Raw genomic sequence first — 15,965 nt, forward strand, 5'->3', positions numbered from 1 at the left:
GGAGCGTCTGCAGGAGGTAGAGGATTCCGGGTAGTATATTCATTTTAATAATATTAATCCGTCCCATCCAGAAGAAACTTTTATTCTGCCTCTCTCTCAGGTCAGCTGGTAATCTGCTCAGAAGTGGTTTATAGTTGAGATCAAAAATTAGGGAGAGATTGTTGGAGAGCAACATACCCAGATATCTAAGCTGGGAGGGGTGCCAAACAATAGAAGGCATGTCGGAGATCCTCCACCATAAGGGCAGGGACAGTGAGGTTAGTGCTAACGATTTAGTGTACAGTCATGGCGAAAAGTTTTGAGAATGACACAAGTATTGGTCTTCACAAAGTTTGGTGCTTCAGTGCTTTTAGACCTTTTTGTCAGATGTTGCTATGTTATACTGAAGTAAAATTGCAGGTTTTAAAATGTTGAGATGGTGCCTATAGCAACCAATCATTATCTAGTTATCATTTATTTAGTACATTCTACAAAATGACAGATATAATCTGATTGGTTGCTATAAGCAACATCTCTACTTTTTCAAACCCGCAGTTTAGTAAATATACCCCCAGATCTGCTCCTATTAAGGATACTGGGTGGGATTCTTGTAGGGTTTGGAATAATTACAGGAACCTAGCAAGATCTACATTTTCACCGCTGTAACTCTACCAATACCAGACAGGCAGTGTGTGTCCCAGGTGCAGAGGATCTTAGTTTGTGATTTTAGGAAAATGAGCGGAAAGCAATCAATCATAATGCTTGGTTAGATAATTCTTAGGTATTTATCTTCTTGGATTTCCATTGTAATGATATGATCCCACTTGATGTATCTATTTTTTTTATTTTATTTTTATCTAGTCTCCAGCACTATTTATGATTCAATTGAGAGAAGGGGGGTAATGCTATGAAGATTCATGTTAAAACACACATTTTTCTGTTCTATTTATTCAGCAAACTAAACTTTGATTTCTTGTTATCTTATTTCATGGACAATGCTTACTGCAAATTGCAATAAAGAGATTTACTGTATATTTTCAAACTATGTACCGTATGCATTTATTTTTACTGCTTAAAAAGTAACAATCTGACTCTCAGTAGAAAGAAGGCACGAAGTCAAAAGGTTTTTTTTGTTGAAATAATTTTTATTTTTAAATTCTAGAATGTAAAACAAAAGAAATCAAGAATTGTCTTTTCCAGAGCTATGTCTTAATTTAGTATCTTATGAAAAGTCTATTTCTTTATTATTTACATACAGATTGTAAAAGTATAAATAAAGTTACAATACATTTGCTTTATTGTAGGAAAATATACATCTTTTTAGGCTCTCATCTACACTTACCTTCTTCTGATATGTGAAGAAGTTTTCCAAGCAAGCACAATGGAATAAGACATTAAATCCAGTAATATTCTACTGTGGTTCTTTGGCAGATTACAAAGAAGACCATCCCAGTAGGTGAAGAGATCCCACACAAGACTTGGGGCTAGATTTACTAAACTGCGGGATTGAATAAGTGGGGATGTTGTCTATAGCAACCAATTAGATTCTAGCTGTCATTTATTTAGTACCTTCTACAAAATGACAGCTAGAATCTGATTGGTTGCTATAGGCAACATCCCCACTTTTTCAAACCCGCAGCTTAGTAAATCTAGCCCTAGGGAGTTTTACATAACGTTTGTGAGCTTTCTTTTCCAGAACCTTCCTCAGTAAGACCATTTTAAATCCCACTTATGCATAGACGGGTTAATATAGGAGGGAGAAGTGTATATATTCAATTTGAGATAAGCATAATATTTAAACCCTGAGTATAACAAGGAAGTTACTCATTTTTCTATACATAAAAGTTGTTAAATCCAAAGTGGGTGCTCATGTAAAAGCGGATACATTTTGGCAAAAATGGTTCCTCAGTCACTTTAGAAAGGAAAGTCATAGAAACCAATGGAAGAGTAATCTAGCAGAAGGAATCATGTCAGATCATATTGCATGTCCCTCGTTGTAGCTTTGTACATTGAGGAGACCCACAAGCAGTTCTTAGGCTTGTAAACGTGTTCTTCACAAGTGTTAGGTGGTGGTTTTCACATTGTCCCTTATTGACTATATTGCTTCTTCAAACCACTTCTGCACGGAGGCTTTGTTCTCATTTACCCATCTAATGTTTGCTTTGGTCCTCTCTATGCATTGCTCCAGGGCTCGTGTGGCTGTGCCAAAACCGACCTGTTCATGATCTTTTTTAAACTGTTCAAGCTGGTGAGAAAAAGTGGTGATCATTAATGTAATCATTTCTGAGGGGAATAATTTCAGTACTTGTCATCTATGAATACATTGAAGGAGATGCTATTTTATCAATGCTAAATTAGACCTATCGCCTACAAAAATCACCAGCAGCCATTTTGTGGGTTGAACCAATACGCCACCTATGAATTCGCTAAGAACTGGTGACATCATTGATGCACAAGGCACAAAGTACCTTCAGGTGATCTGATAGGCTGAATACTGCCTCAGCTCCACAAAATTTCTGCCTCCACAGTGTGCAGGTGGTAAATCCAGATTAGGCATCTCTATGTTTTCCAGCTCACTCTGGTCAGTAACCACCTCAAGAATAGTCTACTTACTTGCTGCAGATCAAATGGAGTGGAGAATCTTCTGCACACTCCTGTAATCAGATTACCAAAGGAGAAGGAAGATCCTCCAAATCTAGGGAAGGAAATGCAAAGAATAAACATTATTACAACTATAGTTACTTCTCTGCCATGAACCAAGCATTTTTTCATAACATTGCACCTGCTCATCTGACATGTTACTGTGACATAACCGTGTGCCCTATTCTGATGGAGATTCATAGAAAAGATAAAATATTGTGACAATGGTGATTTTCACTCCCACCTCCTTTCAGAAAAAGTAAGCACTTACTGGGAGAAGATTGTTGACCATTGGGCTCTTACAAAATCCCAGGCAAGGCTCTGGCCTATGACGTTATTAGCAATATTGGTAATGGTGGAAACACTATCTTGTCTACGAATTCTACTCGGATCCAAGGCATATTCCAGCAGTCTGTGAAGAAAAAAACAATTGAGATCTGAAATAGTCTGCACGTGTTGACAAACAGCAACTGCAGTATATTTTGTGTATTTGGTACTATTCTTATAAAGCACTAATAAACTGTCCTGTTTGTTTGTCCTTAAATGGGATCTTTATAAATATGACCATATAACATTGTCTATGCTGTTACAACTAGCAAATAACAATGCTGCATCAATATACAAGAACAGTTCTGGCCTTTGCAATTACAGGACCCTGTGCTGTACCTCCTTGACCCTCTCCAGTTCTCTGACCTCTGTGATTGTCTCTCCCCTTTTCATCTCTCTATCTCTCCTCTAAGCCAACCTCAGCTCCTCTTCTCTCCCAGCTACACCTTCCCCTTCACTTCCCTCCTCCGCCCACCTCCTTCCCTCTCTCCACAACAGCTTTATTACTCAGACAGCGGTTCCTCTCCTTTGGAAATCAGAACTGCAGCTCCCCCTTTAAGCATCGCGGCTGTAATGTTGATGCATCTCTTTATGGGGAAGGTGCGGCTCTGATTCTTATTACAGTGGGTCCGCGGTGTAACCCCTGTAGTGGTGGTGCACTAATGTCGATGGGACAACCGGAGTCCTTAAGGTGCGTCCCCCCTGGCACCCTCGAAAAGCCAGTCGTGCCTATCTGCTGGACTGTCAAAGGTGCATCTCATTAATTGGAAACAAATGAACTATATGAGGTGATACTCACATATAGGTGTGTTTGTCTCTTGTACATTTTAGAATAGAACAATAAGGGGATGCTAGTTGCGCATATTTGATCCACGTGAGAACAAAAGGTGCTCCCTTAAAAGGTAAAAATTAGAAGCAATTCTGTAGCATTGCTTCTCTCAGTCAGGGTTATCAATTGCCAGTAACATTTCCCCCCATGACTAGGAAAAAGGTCCAGTAAAAGAGAAACTCCCTCCTTCTGACACTATAGTAATACGTACAGAAGTGTCACATTATGGATTTTGATCTCCTGCAGGGTAGAGAATCTCTTGCTTACATTCTCTATTTACCTATGTAAATTCTACCTCTACTGTCAGTTCTGAATACATTTTGATACATTTTGTGACAATGTCTTTGGAAGTAAAATATTATGTATTTATATAATATATATTTTCAAAGGTTAGCATCCTTGCTTGCAGTAGATGTGCCAATAAGGCTGTGTGTGCTTCCACCATGCCCTGAGCGGATAGTTTAGGTTAGGCTTTTTAAGCAAACGTTGGCTAATGTACTTGTTGACCTACAAGTCTCATTATTCCTTAGCAGCTGCTGAGTGACAGGGCACAAAATAATAAACCCAAAAGAAACCCAGAGAGTTGCAGGTTGTCCAAACTGGTTTAATTGGCTAAAATTCATCCAATCATACAGCCAAGTTTCCTACCTATTGAGAACCCAGGGTTCCTTACTGCAGGCCAGTCCTGCTCTCAGTTTGTCTGCTTCTTGTGCATTAGTGGTTTTCTTGAACTCCTGCCATGCAAAGCTCCACTCATCGTTTCCTCCTCTTGCTATTGCATTGCAGTAGATAGTGGTCCTCAGATTTGGATGAATGCTGCTCACACAGACACAAACAAAAGAAAACATCAATGAGCATTTTACAGTTTTATCAGCAGGATGGATTGCCATGTCACCAAGGGCACCTAGACTATACCTCCAATGGCTAAATACATTGTAAATGAGTCAGAGCAATTAATTAAAGAGGCCAAACTAGAAAATAATCTGATGAGTGGGGTATTATTATGAATCTATGGGGCATATTCAATTCTGATCCCGATTTGCGGGATCGCGCCGGAACGGGCGCGAACCTAATCCGCGGTACCGTAATAACGCGGATTTTCGTTCGCAGCCCGTAGGGCTGCGTACGAAAATCTGCGTTATTGCGATACCATATTACCGGCAGTAGTGCGCATTTTCCGCGGTAACGCGCAATTGAATATGCCCCTATGTATTTAATAACATGGTGACCACTAACAACCAAGCATTTGCTTTAATTAGTCAAGCAGATGTATTTAGTAACTGGTTGGTTGCTGTGGGTTACAGTATATTTGTGCAATTTGTTGTAATACTTTGTTTGCAGTTTGTTGTGTGTCCTCTTGAGAAGACAGGACACACAAACCAGCCACAGACTGGGCCAAGGGAAGACTATGAGGGAGACAGTTGAAGAACTACAACGTTCAGTGGGTGTAACAAGTATAAGTAATATTTAGAACAGGCCCCTTTCCTATATTATTACACTTGCATTTGAGGTTGTCGATCTCTTCTACTAACAACAATGTACACAATTACAGTATAGGACTTCTAATTCCAAGGAGCATTCAATGTCCAATGATTACCCTTGAATTCCAAAATTCCACTATACAGTGTTCCTACTGTCAGGGTATTTAGGAAAAAGCTTGAAGTATCGTTGACTACAAGGGATATTTTGTTTGCTGAATGTGCCACTGCCATCCTCCTGTTCTTGTGACATTGATAATTGGTGTATTTTTTGGTGTACATGTCTATTTTTTTCATGTATACACCTACCCATTTATAGATGTAGCCATCCATTCACTGAAGAGATTAGATGCCAACTCTCCACATTCAGGGATTCCGTAGGTGCAGGCAAGACTGACTGAATTGATTTCATTATATCTGTAGACAAAATAATACAATAAAAAGAAAGACACTAAAAAGTATGTGTTCCTGAGCATCAACAATCAGATGTCTTAGACTTGCTGCAAACTGCGTGAGGGTACAAAATAAATTCTGTTTCCAATCCACATTAGATCAGGAACGTTCAGATGTTGATTGGAGGTGGAGGAAAATGTGGAAAACTAGTACCTCAGCAGGTCTGCACCACCTGTCTGTTACATCTACATCTTAATAAGTTCTAATCTGCCTAGAGCTATAGAACAAACCATGATGATATTGTTGTCACATTGTGCAAGACCTCTAGGGCTAAGTACAGGCATAATAAAGCAAACAGGACAATAAAGAGAAGCAATAAGTGTCCCTTGTTCAGTTCTAAGAAGAACGGCATGCATTCTAAAATATTGTATCATTGGGACTAACACCATTTTCTTGTACATTTTAAATAATATTAAATATTTGTTGTTTATAGTATTAAAGTTGATATAAGCATGACTGCTACAAAAGCAGCTACACTTCATTAAAAAAAACGTGCCCCCAGCATAACAGTTCCAAATTTTTGTATTCTGCTCAAAAGTGCTACAACATTTATACCCATGAAAAACATGTTCAGCTCAGATGTATATAGGCAGTGAAACAATATAAAGGTTAAGGTTAAATAATTTTATGAGTCTACTCTGCCTATGTAACTATGTTGATATAAGCCACAATTCATCTACATTGTACTTACTGTTCTGTTAAAGTTGCTGGTCTGGTCGTCCAATTACCGGTCAGGGCTTTAAAATAGTCAAATAATGGTGTGACCTGTTTTTTCATGTAATCCTGTAGGAGAAATAGTGCATATTTAGAGCAATACTTACAGGATATTCTTTATTGTGCTCTTTTTAATATTTGTCTATGGAGAAATATAGTCGCAATTTATGTATTATTCGTTAGCCAGCCTGGAGTTTCTGGTATTTTTGTTTATTGTTTTGTACTGTTTTACCCTGTATAGTCAACTGTTTTGTACTGTGTACGGCGCCGCGGAAACCTTGTGGCGCCTAACAAATAAAGGATAATAATAATAATAATAACAGTCATTTAAAAGATTGTTAAACCTAATATATGCTATATAATCCAGAGGGCAGTGGTGAGAATGTTTGTTGACATCTATGTTTTTTTGTTCGCTCTTAAACACTAGTAAGTTTTTACAAAGAAAAAGCTTGCAAGTGCTTAAAGGGTAACTCCATGCAAAAATGGTGTTGCCGAATTATGTTGTGTTGTACACATTAATGTAATAACTCATAATCCACAAAATAGGAATTGTGCCTGAAATTGCCTGCCAACGATTCACTGCAGATACTTATTGTGTATGGCTTTTGAAAAATACGTGAATTATTGACCTTTTCTTAATAAGAGATGGAATTATGGAAGTAAAATGGTAGGCTTCACTGGTTGTTTCCATGGTTTCAGAGATTACTAGAGTGTTCAGCGGGCAATTTCACACAAAGTTCTATTGTAGGCATCCAGAGTTATTACAGTAAGTTACAGCACCCAGAATAAGGATTTTTGAGGTATTAGGGATATATTTACTAAACTGCTGGTTTGAAAAAGTAATGGTGCCTATAGCAACCAATCAGATTCTAGCTTTCATTTATTAAGTGCATTCTACATAATGATAGTTACAATCTGATTGGATGCTATAGGCAACATCTCCACTTTTTCAAACCCGCAGTTTAGTAAATATACCCCTTAGTCTTTAACTGCATTTTAAACAGATCCAGGTGTGTGGATGTAATTTTTTACACAGAAGTCATTTTCCACACTCATATACAGCTTTTTAAAAGAAAAATGACATGCATCTACAAGTGAACGAGCACTAATGGGCCTCTTTAGGTTAGGGTATGGCCAGTAACATCATTAATTAATCCACAGTCAAAAGGGACTTGTACAGTGAGAAACTTCACATCGGGGGTAATTGCACTCCCCCTTATTGTTTTGGTCATCTGAGAGCTGTGTTCACCAACTTGGGACACTATACAATTTTTGCTTTGTGAATAAGCCTGGAAGAATCCATAGGGACATTAAATCCTCTTGCTGTGTTCAAGTGGTAAAGAAAATGACAGGAGCACAGAAGGTGTTACACATAAATAACATGAGAGATATTACGTGCTGGCATATTACCTTCATGGATCCAAAAACCTCAGTGCGATCAAACATCTGTGTAAAGTAACTGAGACTGTTCAGAGCTGCCTGCCAAGGCATGTACTCAACTTCGCGTGATAGGAATTTGGTAGTATCAAGCGCTCTTGTAGTAGTTACCAATTTTGCTCTGAAACACAATAGACAATACCATATTAATTAAATTATCAGAACATACACTCTTAGGGGGGAATTCAATTGGCCGCATTACTTTCCCGAGGTAACTACTTTAACCCGAATTTCCCTGAGCCGCAAGCACAAATCAGGATTGAAGATTACCATACTAACGGTAATAATGCGCACTATTACCATAGTAGCAGTACTAGTGCGCAGGCCGCTGTACTTTCAGCAGTGACACGGCCAATTGAATTCCCCCTTAGGATGCAAAAATGTATACAAATAGAATGACATATTTACAAAAAGAAACATCACATAAAATATTTCTGTTTTTATTAACACATTTTACAGTTTGATATTAAACGAAGCGTACAGCAAGAATACCTAATGGTTAGTGAACCAAACTTAAAGGGCTTTTCCCCAGTCAGAATACTGTAACAACTGCAACTAGATCTGTCTGACTCCCATCTGTGTTTTTCAACCATGTATTTATATAAACATTGTTTATCTCTGTTGACACAGTTCTTCTGTGTTCTCTTCATTTGCTATTATCATACTTGCCTATTTTCAGGCAGTGAAATCCAGAAGATCCCAGGCAGGAGGCGTGACTAAGGGTGGGAGCGGCGGGGCGTGGCCAATCGCAAAATGACGCGATTCACCGTGAATCGCGTTATTTTGGCCAGCTTATTGCAGGATACGGGAGACTTGCCTGCTCACCCGGGAGTCCAGGAGACTGACCCGGATTTCGGGAGTCTCCCGGACATTCTGGGAGAGTTGACAAGTATGGCTATAATTGTATCCAGTGCAGTGTTATATCCAAGGGCTACAAAATAAACATATCTCACTTATTATATAAGTTGAAGGCTAAAAAGCACAAAATGAAGCCAGTGTTTAGCATTACTGCTTTACAGCACTGGGGTGTAATGAGTTCAATTTCCAAGCAGTGCCTTATCTGTTTGGAGTTTGTATATGTTTGCGTGGGTTTCCTCTGAGTGCTTCGGTTCCCTCCCAAAACACTGACCCTTGTGTCTGTCTGTGTTAGGGAATTTAGACTGTAAGCTCCAATGGGGCAAGGACTGATGTGTATGACAAATATTCTCTGTTCAGAGCTAAGAAATATAGTGGTGCTATATAAATAAATGATTGGTCTAATAATAAAGCAATTTATTTAGAATACATTGTAGGAAGGTATGTAAAAAGCAACACATATAAAGCATACTGAAGGTAGGAAACCCCGTTACGTTTGACTCACTAACCATTAAGTACTGTATTTATCCTGTCAGTATTACAAAATTCCAAAGATAACTTACAGGTGATGTATTGTAGATGACAGCATTAAGAGAGGAGAAGAAGAAAATGGTTTTTACTACTATGAAACATCTAATCTCACCTGGCTAAATTAAAAGCATCATCAATGATCTGAGCACGGTTAATAACAGGAATTGCCTGCAAAACAAAGTTAGAACTTGACATAAGCTTTAATATTTTTTCTTCAGTTATTTATTTACTATAGACTGTATAGAACTGTAATTTTATAGTTTCTGCATATTTACATTTGTTTACGAGTGACCAGCAGCCATAATACTTAGTATGTAGCAGTAAAATGAAATATTGTACCATCCATAGACATAAATAGAGCAATGCCATATAATATAGCACGTCTGTCATCACCAATCATTAACTAGCTTTTCAATTAAGCTTTCATAATAATTAATGGCATTAATGTGCATGTTATATTACTGCAATGCCCGGATGTCACCATTATTTAGAAGGGGCTATTTACATACAATGGGGGAATCAATTTAAAAGGCTGTAATAAGGAAATCCTTGGACACATGGCATACTGTGGATAGGTTTTCTAAAATTGTAAATATATTATGCAAGTTACATGAAAATATTTAAAATACTCTAAAAAATATAATTATGTTTTGTGAGTAGGATTGTCATCACCTGTATTTGGACAGCAGTGATGCCACTTGTGTCACATGACCCTTTGCGAAAGGCTTCTGTGATGGAATGTTTAACCTGGATAGGTGTCTCATACAAGAATCTTGTGTATTATATATAATAATGTACCATATACTGTACAATATATAAAATATAAGAAGTTATCATAGAGTATTGTGAGTTTTATAAAAGCTTCAATATCTTATAGTAGGGGGTACATGATTCCCATTATATATTTATATCCAACAAGCTCTAGCTTTAAGGACCTTTGCCTATTTTATTTTTCCCATTACATTTTCACGATAGCAAATTAAATTTAAAAATATTCTGCATATGTTACTACACATATACAACTAGAACCTGCTACTTTGCCAGTAACAAAGCCACAGGCTGACGCTTGCAACCTACTGTCTAATTTGTGCTCCATGCTAAATGCTTGTTTCACATGCAGTTGTTTCTATTTTAATCTGTTCTGTCTACTCATGTGCTCACCCCATTTGCGTTAAGTTACGTGCCACAAAATCTGTGTATATAGAGTTGTGTGCTAAAGTTTGGGCAACCTTTCAGCTGACACTGCTACTATACATTATTTTAGGATTTGAATGATTCCTCAGAATTGAATTTTGCTAAATCACAAACCAACGATGACATTAATGTCCCATGTAATTATATTGTTCAACTTATTGTTGTCACCATTCTGTCCTCTCCTGTCATCATGCTATCCTCTCTTCTCCATATAATAGAAAGACTCTTAGTTGACTACAATAAACACAGGGTGTTTCAAAAAGATGGATCCGATTTGAATTTGCTATATTTCTGCAACCACGAACCAACCATGAATGAAACTCTTACCCCTTGAAGGGGCGGGGCATAGCATTTCAAATGCCTACCGCTAGATGCCTCTCCCAGCGCATCAACAGCCCCTAGCCTCAGATGTTCACAAGATGACGACCCCACAACAAAAGGTGTTTTGTATTCTGCAGTTCAACAAGACTAAATCTGTAATTGCAGTGCAGTGTGCGTTAAAACGGCATTTTGGTAGTGATCCGCCAATGCCAAAGAGCATTCATCGTTGGTTCCGACACTTTGAGAAAACAGGCAGTTTATGTAAGGGAAAGAGCACAGGGCGACCACCCACTTCAGAGGAAAACGTGAGAAAAATTCAAGAGAGTTTTCTGCATAGCTCGGGCAAGTCCACTCGTTGTGCCAGCTGAGAACTTGCAATCCCCCATACAACTGTCTGGGACCTGCAGATTCAATGTTTTGTAAATGACACACTGCCTTAACGTTGGATAAGTCACACGGGACCCCAAGACTTGGCACTACACTCTTGGCCCCCAAGATCCCCAGACATTACACCCTGCGACTTTTTCTTTTGGTGATACATTAAAACACGTGTTTTTGTGCCACCATTAGCGACTAATCTGAATGACCTCAAAAATAAAATCACGGCAGCGATGAATTCAGCGGAAGAAGACACTCTGAGAGGTGTTTAGGATGAATTCACCTATCATCTCAGTGTTGTCCATACAGCAGGTAGAAGGCACATAGGGGCATGTTCAATTGGCCGTGTTAGTGTTAAAAGTAACGCGGCCTGCGCATTATTGCCGTTATTACAGTAATAGTGCGCGTAATTACCGTTCGTACGGTAGTTTTAACGCTGGCTCCCTGAGCTGCGAGCAGAAAACCGAGTTAAAACTACCGTAATAACTGTAATAGTTTTAACCCAGCAGTACTTCGGGGGGAATTGAATTCCCCCTATATAGTATTTATAAAATGGTTAGTAAAATCTGATAACTCTTTTAACCGTGTGTAACTTTTTGTGTAATTGTAACATGTTTCCATCCTGAAATATATTGCTTTAAAATTGGGTCCATCTTTTTGAAACACCCTGTATTTGGAAGCTGGGAGTTTTGCCGCACAATGTTAACTAACTACTGACTGACAGGGTGCCTCATTCACTGTGAATCGCGTCATTTTTACAGCAAGAGGCCGTTTGCGGGATATTTGCCTGCTCTCCCGGGAGTCCGGGAGATCTACCCGAATTTCGGGCGTCTCCCGGACATTCCGGAGGAGTTGGCAAGTATGCTCTTTTATTTGATATACTTTGATCAAATAAAATGGCTTGCTATTATTATATGATTGGCACATACAAAGCCTATCATCATTATTATTTATAACAGTCATTTATGTTATTCTTGTTATATCAGCTAATAGGGTCTTATTCATTCATATGCATTTATTTATTTGTTTATACAGCACAGCATTTATGGTTTCTATGTTCATGATTTTATTGTGCAATAAATTATTGCTTTTTACATTTTGTGTTGGTGTCCTAATTGGCAATAAGGCTCAGGCCAGTCTCAGCGTTGAACTGTTTTTCTTTTACTTTGTTTAGTTGACTTTATTTTGAGAGGGTGACTTCTGCATACTGAAATCTTGTACTTACTGAAATATCAGTGTTCAGTTGCTGTAACAACTTGTCCCAGTTTCCATCATCATAGTTAACCCTGTAGTATCCTGTCACATTGATGTTTGCCAGGAGCCAGTCGTTTCCAGTTGTCTTAAAGCCCTCATGGTTGTCTGTAATGCAGGACAAATCAGTGAGTTATTACTATCATTATTTAAATTATATTCCATATTAAAACAATTTACTAAAAAGATGTCACAGTGTAAGTTTATAACACTGACACCACACCTATTAAGTCATAAACACAAGTTACTGCGCAGAACTGAAAAACGTATTTATTTAATGAGGTGAATTATGTTTGTTTAATGAAATATTAATATGTAATAAGTACGGTAGTCGGATCTAAACAACTGTGCTCCAGGATTAGAAGTGAGACGTTCTCATGCCCTACACAGGAGGTAGCCCGTCTGTGATTCTCCAGCTATTGCAGAACTGCAAGTCCCAGCATGTCCTACCAGCTGGGACTTGCAGTTCTACAATAACTATTCTAAAACCACTACTTTTATACCTGTTGTAGTTTACTGGCAACTGTCACATCTGAATCTGTGACATTAGCATGTTTTACCTTGGCAATTTCTACTCTAACAATACAGAATGCAGGGCCTTATTATCAGTGAACAGGAAACCTTTGCAAACACTCTTTCCACATAGCTATCCAAAGTGTGGAATAAAGGAAAACTAGTAATGGTTGATTTTATACACAAGTATTTTTAAAGGGAGATAGCGATATTTCATGATATTATGATATTTTGTATGTGTATTTAATAGAATTCTATTTTTCTTATTGTGTAAATATAGTTTTTTTCTTTTCATGTCATGTCAAAATTAAAAAGTTAGTGAAATTGCAACAAATGTGCCCAAACTATGGCAATACCAAGAAGATGCAGAACTTGCTTTCAGAAAAATCACTATCGATTTCAGTGAAGAGTATGTTAAAAAGATATATAATAGCAATGTTACTCTGAAAATAACTGACGTGTATGTGGCATAATTGCCTACTCTCCCGGAATGTCCAGGAGATTCTTGAATTTCAGGTAGTTCTACAGTAACCCTGGGAGAACAGGCCTCTCTGCCAGATCCCACCCACTTCCTGGGGAAGTGAGAGGGATGGCTGCATCAATGATGCACTTCACTGCGAATTGCATCATTTTGACCCCACCTCATGGCACGTTGATGTGAGGGGAGGGGACAAAATTACACAATTTGCAACACTATGTTGCCCCCTTCACTTACCACTTGACCTCCCCACCGGGATATTCCGAAAGGGAGAGTTGCAAAGTTGACAAGCCTAGTATGTAGGTCTCAGAGCTGGTGAACCCATTCAATTGAAATGCCATGGTCAACCACAGGTCTCAAAACAAAATGTAACAGATGGTCAATGGATATGGAAAATTCTGCATACCTAAGCGTTGGGAACTCCAGAAATGTCTTTGTCCAGAAGAACTGCTAGTGTATGTGATAGGTACATGCCACAAATAGCTGAAATTAGTTTGGCAGAAAATCATTATGCATGAAATGGACAGAACAACAATCTACTGCCTTGTAAATACATTACATTACCACATTGGAAACAGTACAACAAACCATATGCAATCCATCTGTTTGCTAATTTTAACCAAATGATCATGAATAAAAACCTCTCATTGTTTATTAAATGCTTCTTGGTTCATGTGAAATGTGTTAAGCATGAAAGTTTTCTTTTCCATGTACAGACAATGCACACAGTTTAGAGTGCACAATATCTGTAAAATTTTACTCTCTAGTAAATTACCATTGTGTTTCATGGTGATCAGGTGGTTTACCATAGTAATACTGTTATATATTTAATAGATTTTGGATAAATTCAAGTATATATATATATATATATATATATATATATATATATATATATATATATATATATTCTTTAAATAGTTAATAAATAAAAGTCAATATCCTGCAGGGGAGAATAATCTGTTCAATTATGCCTAACAAACAAATAGAAAGGTGCATTCTGTGCTTCACTGTGCCAGTTTTGAGAAAACCAGATGCGACCAGATGTATTGTATTTGCAAGGTCAAACTCTGTATAGTGGGGAGTGCTAAGCCAGGGCGTGTTACTAAAATCTGCCCAGTAACAAGAGAAATATATAAGACTGTTTAAATGCATTGCTTGATGGTCAGACTCTTGTTAGAGTGCTGTATCCATGCTTGTGTGACTGAATACAGAAGCACACATTTGGATCTTTAGCTTATACTGCTTGGTAAAATCTTAACTATAACAATACTATGTCAAATTCTGGGCTCTACCCTTACACAAAATTACCATGGTAAATAACCAAATTACCATGGAATAGTATTTTACTTTGGTCTTTCACCATGGTAAACCTGTGCATTTTGTTCATAAGAATTAATATGGTCCATAAGGATGCAGCCTCTTCTTATGCTGTCCACAGGGCACTGTCATATATGATTTATCAATTTGATAGTTTGCAATGTATGGCCAGTGAAATCATCATTGTGAACATACAAATGTGAGCAGGTTTCAATGAGAAGTACATAAAAATGGATTGGCTGATGACATCCTTTGGTGCGTGTGTAGGGTCATCAGCTGACCTGGAAACATTGTGATCCAATAACTTTCCCCAACCTCCAAATGAGCAGATCATCCAATATGACCCTCCATATACTGTATGTTTGAAATTTTCTCCACTAGTTTAATGTGATCTATTGTTCTAATTGTTCCACTAGTCTGTCTTTTATCATTACAGTCTGGTCTGTGGTTGTAAAACATGTGCTAATTTCTTATTGTTTTTTTACCACTCTAGTGTGGTCTATAATTGTAATGACTCTCTTGACTGATGTTTGACCCCTTTATAATGTTCTAAGTTTCTAGCACTTACGCTGACCAATCTTCCACCACTTCAATGTGTTCTGATATTCTAATACTTTCTCCAAGCCACCTTACACTTAAGTTTGATCAATTGTTAAATAATCTAGTTTTCTGATAAGCATTTTCTGTACTATGATTAAAGATTATTGCACATATAGTTGTCTTATTTTGATTAATTATCATCTTACTCCAAAATCTGTGCATCCGGATCTAAAAGAAAGTGTTTCTGGTGTACAGTCCCAATTGTTGTATTTATTGTCACCACTGGAAAACCCATTTGCAAGACCCATGTGTTCATGATAGTATCTACTTTGGTTGGAAGTTCAAACGAAGCTTCATCAATGGCCTAGTACAAAAATAAAAGAGGACGCGTTACCTTAGATATAAAATTGATAGTACCATTCAAATTGAATACAGCAAATTATAAATGTTTAGCTATCAAATTACTGTTTACTCCATGCCTGCTCCACTCGCACAAAGTGTAACTAGACTGTGCTAGCAACATCACATCGACTAAAAAGAGGACATATGGATAGATCATATGCATACTTGCCAACTCTCCCGGAATGTCCGGGAGACTCCCGCATTTCGGGTGGGTCTCTCGGAGTCCCGGGAGAGTGTGGCAATCTCCCCCATCTGCCCGAATTAGGGCCAAAATGGCGCGATGTTCCGTGAATCGTGGCATTTGGCCCCGCCCCCACTGTCAAATTAC

General features: G+C 38.0%; 1 protein-coding gene across 2 annotated transcripts in view; it reads right to left on the reverse strand.

Moving 5' to 3' along the window:
- Positions 1-1,166: 1,166 nt before the first annotated feature.
- ANPEP (alanyl aminopeptidase, membrane) overlaps positions 1,167-15,965 on the reverse strand; it is a 69,559-nt gene continuing 54,760 nt past the window's right edge. For both annotated transcript variants that reach the window (XM_075207799.1, XM_075207800.1), the window contains exons 11-21: positions 15,442-15,599; positions 13,785-13,861; positions 12,362-12,495; positions 9,356-9,411; positions 7,831-7,978; positions 6,398-6,489; positions 5,563-5,670; positions 4,424-4,591; positions 2,891-3,031; positions 2,593-2,674; positions 1,167-2,224 (exon numbers count right to left, since the gene is read on the reverse strand). In XM_075207799.1, coding sequence (XP_075063900.1) covers positions 2,075-2,224; positions 2,593-2,674; positions 2,891-3,031; positions 4,424-4,591; positions 5,563-5,670; positions 6,398-6,489; positions 7,831-7,978; positions 9,356-9,411; positions 12,362-12,495; positions 13,785-13,861; positions 15,442-15,599 — 1,314 coding nt within the window. In that variant the 3' untranslated portion in view covers positions 1,167-2,074. The remainder of the gene's footprint in view (positions 2,225-2,592; positions 2,675-2,890; positions 3,032-4,423; positions 4,592-5,562; positions 5,671-6,397; positions 6,490-7,830; positions 7,979-9,355; positions 9,412-12,361; positions 12,496-13,784; positions 13,862-15,441; positions 15,600-15,965) is intronic.

The sequence above is a fragment of the Mixophyes fleayi genome, chromosome 4 (genome assembly GCF_038048845.1).
Source record: "Mixophyes fleayi isolate aMixFle1 chromosome 4, aMixFle1.hap1, whole genome shotgun sequence".
In the NCBI taxonomy this organism is placed as follows: domain Eukaryota; kingdom Metazoa; phylum Chordata; class Amphibia; order Anura; family Limnodynastidae; genus Mixophyes; species Mixophyes fleayi.